The following is a 12,013-nucleotide window of genomic DNA, read 5'->3' as shown; positions in this document are numbered from 1 at the left end:
GTTTAGCTGCTAAAATTAAATAGATAATGTTCCTTATTTTTAAGCTTGAGATTTGGTTCCATAAATAAGTGCAGTAACTCTAACTCTTGGGAGCATTCAATACTTTGTTTAGTGATGATACTTATCTCCCCAAAAATTTTACATCAAAAGGATATAGGTTCATATGATTTATCATCATCATCTCGGCTTTTTATATATAATTCAAGGCAGCAAACATACTGAATATTCCTGCCTATTTTCCCCACAACCAACTGAGTGACCTGCTCAGTTATCCAGCAGCCTTTCATGCCCAATGCAGCCCTAGAAGTCCTGGTTTCTAGGCCAGCACCTTCACCACTACACCAAACTGGGTCTCATATATTAGGCATGATCTGTCTATGTGAGGGATTACAACTGTTTATGGCTTTTGTGATATAGCTTACTCAACATAGAAAATAAGCTGTTAATGCATTTCAGTTTAGAAGTGATATTGTTTACTCAGGGCATACAATATTTTAAAACTGGCTACCTAATGGTTCTGGGAAGTTATATTTTAAATAAATAAAGCCTCCCATTGATTAATTGCTCACACAGGACTTTGTCAGAATTCATACATCACACTAAGTCAGAGTTTTTAATGTTAAATGTGTGAATACAATAGCACTGAGTATTCAGTATCTCGTGACAAGTGGGTGGTAGGGTTTAGACAGAGTAAAAACTTCCTCTGTGTACCCTCTCTATCACTCCGCCTGCTCTTTGTTTTAAAAGATTGCTAATCTTAACTCCTATCCTTCTGCTTTTCTTTCTAGGGATATATGCATGAAGCATATGCTCTTGGACTCTCCTTCTGGTAAGATATAAGTGGTAGCCTTAGCCTATCCTTATGATGTATTGCCTTTAAATAAATCTAATTTCTGTTTTAGTTATAAAACAACCTGCTTCAATAATCATTGCTTGGGTCAGATTTCTATCCTTAGGAATGCTGACATGCAGAGAACACTTCAGTCTCAAATATTTAAATCATGGTTTGTTGAACAAGGCACAATGGTTGGATTTAGACATGGCCATAAGAGTACAACATGGTTAGATATGCATAACATGCTAAGTAAAAACCAAACAAATTGCAAATATGATTATTATACAAAAGGTCTTTAACAAAGCCAGGTGTGGCAGGAATTTGATGGTTCCAGTTATAACTTGGTGCCCACAGGTACTGTGTCACCTATTCTTTTCCTAGAGTATGGGATTGCAGTTATTTTGCTATACTCTTTCTCAAACATTATTAAAATGAAGTATTTTTATTGCCTACCAGCACCTACCACAAAATATGGTATCTGAGTTTATACAACATATTGAACCAATATGTAGTTTGCAAACAGTGGAGCATAGCTTAATTTTGGAGATTAGTCAGTGAATCTTGATCAATCAATTCATAGTGATGTGTTATGTAACACACCCTAACCATACTAAAGTTGATATGTTAATTCCTGATGCCATTTTGTTCTCCAGGATTTGATTTAGCACAATGCAGCCCACATTTATAAGGCCATGCCTTAGAAAGCTTTGATATTTATAACAGTGATTGTGATGGGAGGTGTGGATATGAGTTGATTATGCATTCAGGGATGAGATCTTTTGCATATATTAGTCAAAATTCAGTGCCACATCAGATTAAGAGAGGTGATTACTGTATTTTCCGATTTTCAAAATATTCCCCAGGTTATAATTTTCTAGATCTTTGATCTCACTGTATGCATAATTTAATGCCAAATTGCATTATGAGTTTATTTAAAAGGCAGAAAGAAAACATTTTAATACATAATGATTTTTTTAAAGCAAGCATTTAAAATTCGTCACAATATACTGTCACTGTATCATAGACTCTGTAGATTAGTTTAGAACAGTTCTGCACTCTGGGGCACAATTAACTGTTCAGAGAAAGAATACTTTGAACATCTCCATACAAAGCTGCCCTCAAAAGCAGCAAAAAAATAGATCTCCTTTAGTTGGCTCATCGCAGAGCCATTTTAGCATCCTATTGCATGGAAAGTCTTGTACTGCGTTGACTTTCATGCAGCCCCGCTGAGATCTCTGCGATCACATTTTCCGGCAGATACCTTGCTGTCCAATCACACTTTATTAAAATTCTCGGCTTCCCCATTGTTTTCTACAGGCGACCCCCCATACCTTCCCCAAGGGAGACCTAAACATGACTTCTCAAGTTACCACACAAGCTGTATTAATTTATGAAGGGCTCTCAGGCATAACAACCCACCCTGCGCGTGCACGCGATAGGGGCTGCGCGTCACGTGGCAGGATGTGCCGGAACTTCCGGTTCCGTCTCGCTCGGCGCTGCGGCACTGCTGGAGGCCCAGAGAGCGGCGGTGGATTGAGCCTGCCTGGTGGGCATTTCTCCCCCGTCAGGAACCGTGCAGGGGGGCGTCCTCAGCCGTTGCCGATCGCCTGCGCCGGAGCGTCGCCCGCTCTGGAAGTGGGGAGGAGTGGCGGGGGGCGTTGGCCTGGGGGGTGATACGACACGCGGGAAACGCGCTTGGCACTGACAGGGCCGCGGCCGGAGGTTAGTCTCCCGCAAATACAGCGGTGACGCTTCGGCTTTCTCAGCGTTTGAGGGTCGGAGCAATTAGAGGCGGGTGGCGGTTTTGCTTTGTTTCCCCGAGGTGAGTTGGATAAATGGCCAAGAAAAATGGTTTGGAAGGGAGGGCGCTGCTTCTTGAGAACGAAGGTAGGGTGACAGAGGTCTCTTGTGGTGACCTGGGAGGTTGGAATTGATGGAGCGCATTTTACAGTCTCTCTTCAGTTAGCAGCGTCGACAAAGGTCGTTCCCTGATTGTCTTGGAGAACCGCTCTTGCTATTATTACAGGGTCGGATATGATACCACTAATCTGAGTTATGCGAGATCGTTCCCTCTGTGACTGAGGAGCATTGCTGCAGTTTGTGAATCAGAGCAGTAATCGAAATAGTGGTACAGAAAGTGGAAACAGTTTCTTCTAGGAAGATCACTGTTGTTGAACCTCTGGGCAGAGCTGTTACACTTAGCTGGTCTTAATAGGGCTCCGTAGGCTCGGTTATGCAATCAGAACTACTGTGTTCGTATCGTTGATTAAAATAGTTATTTATGAGCCGGTTCCTGCTTTCAAAATGGCAACTGTTGCATGTATGTTAGGAAGTTTCCCCCCCCCCCAAAATTAGTGTTTTGCCAATTTACGTCAGCATGTTTGTATTAATGGGATGAGACTGCTTGTATTTCAAATACAAACTGAGTAAATAACCAACACAAATTAATCCAAGACAGTATCATTAAGACACACTTAAATTTGGTATTAATATACTTATCAAAGATCAATTGTTTTGCATTAAATCTTTTAAGTATTATTTTTAAAATATTTGAAAGTTGCAAGTAAAACTTGTGTTCAAACATACTTATTTATAATTTTTATTGTAAACTGCCCAGAGTCCCCCATTGGGGGAGATGGGCAGTGATATAAATTTAAATAATAAATAAATAAATAAATTTATATGATGCATATATTTTTATCAAGTTTGTGTGTTTGTTGCCTATGCAAATTAAATATAGCTTTCATTGGTTAAAATTTAAAAAATTGAACTCTGTTAAATATTAGTGAAAAAAAATATTTTCATAGCTTTGTTGAACATTGAGAGCAATGACCCTTCTAGGGAAAATGGCTTCAGAATCTAGGCAACATAGCTGTGGAGAGCTTATCCTGTATATCAAATCTTGTGTGTTAGCTAATGAGGGACAAGGAATGGAACCTTTCTGTGTATCTATTGGGAACTTCAGGATCTAATGGGAGTTGGACCTTTAGAACACCTTGGGTTTAAATCATCCAGACCTTTAAAGTTAACATTTTAAACTGGGTTTAAAAACAAATTAGAAGTCAGTGCAAGTGGAAGAATAATAAACGAAATATACTCCCAAGAGCTGAATCAACTGCAATTTCTGAACACATTTCAGAAGTAAGCTTAGAATTTATAGCAGGGATAGACAATTTGTTCTCCCTTTTGCTGAACACATTAGAATCTAGAGCTTGTTGTGCGTGTCTTTATTTACCAGATGATTTGGATGGGGGAGTGTCTGTTCATAAAATGACTGCTCTAGTGAGATTCACAAAGCACTTGTTTACTAAAAGATAAAGTGATGAGGTAATTCTCCCCACTTCCTATCTTTTAGTATGCTTCCTACCACCTTATTTTGCTTTTTTCTCTTTTTTTTCTTAGACATTTTTGTTTTGACAGATTTCTAAAGAAAATGTTGAGCTGCAGCTGCCCACCATTTTCATTTTCTAAGATAGGTATTGTGCTTATAAGGGTCCAAGGAGCATTCATGATAATAAATATTATGCTGAAAGCAACCCTTTTTTAAATTAATAGAATATTTTTTTAAAAAGGAAAAAGATCATTGGTAAATGGAATACAGGTAGTCCTCACTTAGCAACTGCCTCATTTAGCAACTGTTTGCCATTTCAGTAGTGATGAAAAAGTAGTTTTAGAACCAGTCCTCACATTTAGGACCTTTGAGGTTTGTAATGCAAGGGAAAACTGAAATAAGGTCATAAGCACAGTCATGGTTTTACTTAGAGACTGCTTCACTTAATGATGAAGTTGCCAGTCCCAAGTGTGGTTGCTAAACAAGGACTACCTGTAGTGATATGATAGAATTTCAAAATAGAATGTTTTCTGGGGAAACAAACATTTATTTTTTAATCATATTTATTCAGTTGCAAACATGAGAAATATGTCACCAAGCAGGAAAATATCCAATGCAAACAAGCCTTTTGTTTTACAAATTAGCCTAACTTTCTTAAGGAAAGTTTCCATTTCAAAAAATCTGGTAGGTGTCTATAGGTCCATTTGTGCCCCAGGATCAGATTGCCCATCTTTACAATATTCCAGAAATCTCTCTTTGGTGTCATCAAAGATATGTTTCAATAGTCATATCTGCTTTTTTGGGGGAAGGGCAAAAACAATTTTAGGAACATCATGTCTACAAGTTTGTTAACCTTGTTTTTCTGACTGTCTGAGACAGGCTGAATAGCTGTTTTTGGAGTGATTTTCTTACTGCCCAAGGCAAGAGGTGTGGTTCTACTCAAGGGGTTAATCTTAATTTCCTTAGCTTTTGTTAAGTACTAGAATCAAAATTAAAATAATTTCAATTATTAGTTCTGGGCAGATGAGAGATAGATCTTTGGGTCTACCTATTTTAAAATCTCTGAAATAATTTTCTCATTATATTTAGACCCTGTGATTATGTTATTTCTTCCCCTGCTCTGCTTTCTATGTTCTGTATTCCAGTTCACTTTTGCTGTACTGAAGTTAGGAGTTTTTTTGGTTGTTCTTTGTCCTGTGTACTAGGAAGCTTCATATTTGTGTGTGGGAAGGAGAATGCCTTTTGTGAAAATAAGAAATTGTGTGTCATCTGTCACTGAATTCTGGTTAGTAGCTGTGTACTCTTGCTTGCTCCTTAAGCAATTTGTTTTTCTTGGCTATAGTGTGACCTTATGGGCAAGATAGAATGTACGTAGACCAAAAGAACTATATGTTCCTCTCTGTTGGTATTTCTAATGTCTGGTTTCTGGCTTCCTCTATGTAATCTGTCTGATAGAAAGCAATTCAAGGTTTGCCCTATACAGAGGTTTCTATAATGCAACACAATGTAATTAAATGTGAATAAATTGTTCATGAAGATGGCAAACTAGCCATCATTTGTGAAGAAGCAAATATTGGAGGGAAGGAGGTGCTTACCACATTTACTGAAGATAAAAGCTGTTTGCTATATACAGTCTTCTCCAGTTTGATTTGGGGATAAAAAGATTGTAAGCCAACATATCTGAAAACCACTAAATTGGAGAGGCTGATGTAAACACTGCAAGAAGCCCAAATAACTGTGTGAAAATATGTTGGCCTGTTTTCTAGGTTACGTATATCTTTTAATTGCAGCATTGTGAGTAAGGTAAGACATAACATAGTACATAAGAATTCTTTGGGATCAGTCCAGAGACCTCTCTCTCTGGTCACTTTCAGGAGCACGCAGTAGTGAAGCAGATGCATCTGTGAAACTCAAAATTAGGATATGAGTGTGGTAATCCTCTTCTAGCATACTCCCCAGCACCTAGTATTTACAGAATCCTGCTTTTGATTCTGGATATATGGAGTCGTCAAAACTTACAGATATTGATAGGCCTATCTTCAATATCTTTTGAAATCTTCTAAGCTAGTAGCTATTATCATGACTATTGTAGCAAATTCTGTCATTTTATCTATGACGGAGTTAGTTTCCTTTTATTGATGCTGAATCTCTCTGCATTTAGTTTCAATAGGTAACTCCAAATGTTAATACTGTATTTGGATATAATAATGTTACCCATGGTTAGATATTTAATTTCCTTCTTGATTTGTAATTTATATTGCTCTAACAACCTAGCAGTCTATGCTTTTAATAAATTAGCTGGCTGCCCTAAATGTTCATGGTGTATAGTGATGCAGAATCCAGGTGTCCTGTTCTTACTGCCATTAATTTAGCTTCTCTAATGCAGCATAGGCTTTACAAGCCTTAGGCTTTGCTGCTCAGCAGTGTTGACAATTTAAACATGTTTTGGTTTAGTATTATTAGTTGAAATAAACTCTCTGCTACAGAATTACTTTTAGGTGAATATTTCAAGAGAATATGAAAGGTTTAAATAGGTTGATCAGCTAATGTGCCTGCTGGTTTTAATAGCATACTTAGGATAATTGAATTTTAATTTATATGTTTTTACTGTTCTTCTGTTTTATAGATTCTGCCCCGTAACAACAAGAATTTGCTTTCTGATTGTCTGTTGCAACAAAATGTGGGGAAACCCTCGTTCAGCCAATAGAATGGGTCCTTTCCGGTAAGTATTTCAATATGAAATTCATTGATTAATGATAGCAGTCCTAAATAGGCATTGTGCAATAAAATTTACTAGAACTGGACATAAGTAAGATTTTTGAGTGGGGAGGGATTGGTGCCACTCCAGAAAAGAAAGATAGTGAAGGGAAGTTGAATGGGACATCATGGAGGAGGAAAGAGCTGGCTGAAACACTGAACAAGAACAATCTAAATGTCAATGTTTTGCAGGTGGTCCTGCTTATGTACAGTAACAGCAAACTAGATTCTTTGACTATTGCTTATGTGTTTGAAATGGCACTTTCTCTACAGGAGAAAGGATTAGGAAAATCCAAGAATTTGCAGAAGTACAAATAATGTTAAAAATGAAAAGTTAAAAATGTGACCTAGATTCTAGACTTGTCTTGGCTGAAAGATCCAAAAGGGAGCATTCAGCAGTTTAGCATTTTGTCCCAGTTGCTTGGTTTGTCTAGTATGGCCAACATTTGTTCTTTGAATATATTCAGTATAATTGCTTAGTGTGCAACTTAAAGATGTGATGCTCATAATAAAAGTGTAATAAAAATGCTTTTTGAAAGAAATATGCTAGTGCAATTTTAAAAATTGTATTTAAAAATGTAAGGGAGAAATTCAGAATATTCTCTGCCATGCCATTAATGGTATTGCATAACAGCAGAGGTGCCTGAAACCTTTTCTGAGTTGTTTTTGTCTTAGTGTGCAAAGAAGTGTTCACCTAGTTTTAGGGCATTATGCATGGTCAAATAAAAGATAATTTCATTTTTTTGTATATGATCAAAGAATAAGTAGTTTGATGGCATAAACTTGAGGCTCCCTAGTATTTCACTGTGGCTTTCTGAAGTTTTTACTTTGTACTATTATAGGGTCTTCTAAAACTTCTGAAAAGTTTATGGCAGCAACTTATATTTAGTGAGTTTACACATCATTCTATGCTGTAATGGGGTTTGTTTGTTTTTAGCATATTATGTTGTGTGAACCTGACCATTGTGACAAACCATAGTTTATAGCTTAGCATGTTGTGCTGTCTCAGGAAGTTGCAATTTAATAAAACATAGGAAGTCATTGTGTAATAGAATGGGAACCTGAAGGCAGAAACATACAGTAATAATGAAAAGCACATTTATAGTTTTGGGGAAAATAAGTTATAAATGTTAATGTGAAATAATTGACAGTAGGGGATTACTTACACTTTTTGCATATAGCCTGCCAACTAAATGCACATTAGATAGGCACAAATCTCTGGAAGTGCAGATAAAGTGTGAAGTAGTTCCAGTATGGATTGGCCTAACAAATCAAAACAAAAACAGTTAGTGTTGTAAACTCAGGATTTCTGTATATTACTAAAATACAAATAGCATATGCAAGCACTTGCCTTTAGCAAAATATTGATCTTCTTCTATAAAAGCCTTATTTGATGAGTGGTTGCTCAACTTAATTAAGAATCCAAGTAAATTAAAATGATAGGTTTATTGGCAAAAAAAAAAATCTTACTGTACAGATTCATGAGAGTATGATGTGGCTTGTCAGAATTGAAAAGGTACCTGAATTTAGTAAAGCAAGTGCTATTTTAATAATGAATTTAGTAAAATAAGAAAAATAAGTGTTATTCAAAGATGGTAATGAGATGGTAGATTGTAGCAGTTACAACAGATTATACTTCTAATTCACACAAGGATATTGATGATGGCTTCAATTCAGAGATTACTTGTACAAGTAGGAAAGTGTTTCCACTTGTGCAGCGCTTCCCTACCAAATTCATCCAGTTTCCCCATCTTGCTGTCTCATGTGCCTCATCCTAGTCTATTCTGGGTGGTCTGATGATCCTGAGCAGCAGCTCTTGCAAGAGAGAGCAAGTCCAAGAAGATTCACTGGGCAAATAGATTCTACTTAATATTTTCTTCAGCCAATCTGAAATAACTTATTAAGATTTAGCTGTAAGTACTTACTGTGATTACTGCATTGATTTATAGTGTGTTCCCAATCCACATTCAATGTGTTGTGATTTTTTTTTTTAAATCGTATGGCATAGCAATTTGGTGTTCATGCTGTTTTTTCTTGCTGGGAAATCCTTGTGAGTTCCAGCAGCCAGATGTGTAGACTATTTAGCCATGACAAGTCACGTTGCCTGGAGTGCACCACGAGGAGGCTAGTCTACATGGCACCAACTTGGGCTGAGAGAGAGTGACTGGCCCAAGGTCACCCATCCGGCTTTCATGCCTAAGGCGGGACTAGAACTCACAGACGCCTGGTTTCTAGCCCAGCACCTTAACCACTAGACCAAACTGGCTTTCTAGTGTTGTGATGACACTTCAGACTCAAATTGTTTAAGACCTAAGGATTTGAGGAGGTGGTTCAGGCGGGCTTGCATATTTTTATTTATTTATTGAATTTATACTACATGACCACAAATTTTATACACAATTATCCTAATGGTTCACAACAACAGCCAATAAAAATGGAAAAACAGAAAAATAAAACACCACTTCCACACTACAAAGAAAACATCTCACCTTCCACCACAGCACTATAACATCCTTTGAGGTGCAGATATGAGAAAGGGCCTTCTTACCTGTAGCACCTTGTTTATGGAATGCGGTTCCATATAGGTTTGGGTGGTGGTATTTTTTTACACCAGCTTAAAACTTGAGAGCCAGTTTGGTGTAGTGGTTAAGGCATCAGGTTAGAAACTGGGAGATCGTGAGTTCCAGTCCTGCCTTAGGCACAAAGCCAGCTGGGTGATCTTGGGCCTGTCCTTTCTCTCAGCCCTAGGAAGGAGGCAATGGCAAACCACTTCTGAAAAACCATCCCAAGAAAACTGCAGGGACTTGTCCAGGCAGCCTCCGAGGATCAGACACAATTGAATGGGGGAAAAAACCCCTTGACTATTTGTAAAAGCTTTCCCATCTTGTAGAATATTATTTGCATGGCTCTTGAGGAGGAGGAGGAGTTGTTGGTTTTGTATATGCCTTGAGATCTATATAATAAGAAATCTGCAATCTTTTGCTTAGGGAAGATTAATCAAACCAAAAACCATTTCACCACAATATGAGGTAGATGAGGAAGTAAGAGTACTTGTCTTGGATACATTCCGTTCAGGGACACAGTGCTGAAAGCATATTAAGTTGTCTATAGCTCAAAGGGTTTTTGAGAACAGATTACTAGTCAAAGGAGCCTGATACAGTTTCTCATAGGTTAATCATACAATATAACATAGTAAAGTATATTTAGCTGTTGAATTTTATTTGATGAGAGATAAGATAATTAGATGCATTGGTGTTATATAGCAGCAACAGATTTTTTGAGAACATCAGAGCAAGAAAAGTAAACGTGGAGATTTCAAAAATGATGTCACATGTAAGGACTATAGTATATTTTACCTTAATTTCAGTACCAGTTTTCAGAGACTAAAGACAAGAACTCTAGGCCCTCCTATGAGTGGCTCCATCAGATAAGGTAGACAAATGGCAACAAGGGAGATGCTTTCTCAGTTGTGATGCCTTATTAATGGACTACTCTGTTTAAGGAGGTCTGCCTTGTACTGATACTGTGGTCTTTTGAATGCTTGAAACATTCCTCTTCTACACCTTTTATTATTATATCTAGGGCTCTAGTACAACTTGAATAAGGAAATGCACATTGTTTTCTAAGTCACTTGAGTTGAGACAATTGTGTCTTAACTTATCCTGTCACTGATTCAGAATTCTCCACATATCTCTACTTCTGATAAGGGGTTCGGTTTACTGGAAAGAACAGAAAGATATACTGTATGCTAAAAGGGGGATTGTTGAAATCAGTACCTTAATGGGGAGGGGGAATATTCATTTGGGAATTAACAGGTCAATCCTCAAATCAGAGTGACCTTTGTGGTCATTCGGTTTTGATGGGTAGAGGCAAAGATTGATTTATTGACTGTCATTGTAATCACACCTCATTCTTTCACAGGATATCTTTTTGTGTACTTATTGTGTGTGGCAACATTTTCTATGACTATCTGATTTAGTTTTTCATCATCCTCATTCCCATTCTTGCTTGAACCTCCAATGTTAACTTACTTAACTTTCCATTCCTTTCCTACTCATCTCATCCCTTCTTTCCTTTTACAGCAACTCATTCTTTAACTTAGTTTAAAAAATCATTTGTAAATTGCATTCACTTGGTCTCCATCCTGCTTCATTTATCCATATTGTAGATCATATAATTAATTGTAAATATTATATGTATTCCTCTTTTGTCCTTGTGAACAGTATCTCTTTTCCTCTTTTGCCATTTCCTGATACTATTAGTATGTTCAGTAGTGTTGCTAGAGAGGTTAAGAATGGGCAGGTTGGTGGTGGTGATCATATTGCACTGACAAAGGATTATTTATTGTATCAGTTTATAGAGCTGCCTATCTTGAAATCATGACTCTGGGCAACGAACATAGTAAAAACCAACCAACCAAAAATAATGAATAATAAAAATTAACATGATACAGTAATAACACAGTAGCACTCAAGAGCAATCAACTCAAGCACATAACCATAGTCATGCCAAAGAAAACCACAATGGGCTCACCCAAACTGTAGGCCTCATGCCTGGGAGAACATCCAGGTCTTCAAGGATTTATAAAATACAAACAGGTCAGGGCCAAATGAGTCTCATGGGTATTGTGTTCCAAAGGGCAGGAACTGTGAAAGAGAAGGCTTGCTTCCAGGGTCCTACCAGATGGCACTGTTTAATAGATGACACCTGGAGCATGTCCACCCTGCCAGATCCAGTGGACCAGGCATAAACAATTAGAGAAAGGTGGTTCTGCAAATACCCTGGCCATATGGCATGAATGGCTTTATAGGTGGTAACCAGCACCTTGAATTACACCCAGAAGCCTACTGGGAGCCTGTGCAGGTCATGGAGCGTGCACAAGTGTGTAACATGGGCACACTTAGATGCTCCCATAATTTCCTGTGCCACTGCATTTTGGGCCAGTTGCAATTCTGAGTGGCCTTCAAGGGCAGCTCAATATTGAGTATATTGCAGTAATCCATTCGGGAGGTGACCAAGACATGAGTGTCCATGAGTAAAGCCTCCCAATTCAGATGGTGGTGAATTCATACATACTGATGATAACTAAC

General features: G+C 37.7%; 1 protein-coding gene across 4 annotated transcripts in view; it reads left to right on the top strand.

The window, feature by feature from the left end:
* Positions 1-2,309: 2,309 nt before the first annotated feature.
* RBM6 (RNA binding motif protein 6) overlaps positions 2,310-12,013 on the top strand; it is a 60,075-nt gene continuing 50,371 nt past the window's right edge. The window contains exons 1-2 of one of the 4 annotated variants that reach the window (XM_063291998.1): positions 2,310-2,470; positions 6,793-6,888. In XM_063291998.1, the coding sequence (XP_063148068.1) occupies positions 6,845-6,888 (44 nt within the window). In that variant the 5' untranslated portion in view covers positions 2,310-2,470; positions 6,793-6,844. Of the gene's footprint in view, positions 2,471-2,510; positions 2,658-6,792; positions 6,889-12,013 lie in introns of those variants that run through there. The other 3 variants (XM_063292002.1, XM_063292001.1, XM_063291999.1) reach the window with 3 other exon arrangements.

This window comes from Candoia aspera, chromosome 2 (genome assembly GCF_035149785.1).
Source record: "Candoia aspera isolate rCanAsp1 chromosome 2, rCanAsp1.hap2, whole genome shotgun sequence".
NCBI lineage: Eukaryota > Metazoa > Chordata > Lepidosauria > Squamata > Boidae > Candoia > Candoia aspera.
Note: the sequence above shows the minus strand (reverse complement) of the source record. Positions and strands in the feature narration are given on the sequence as shown.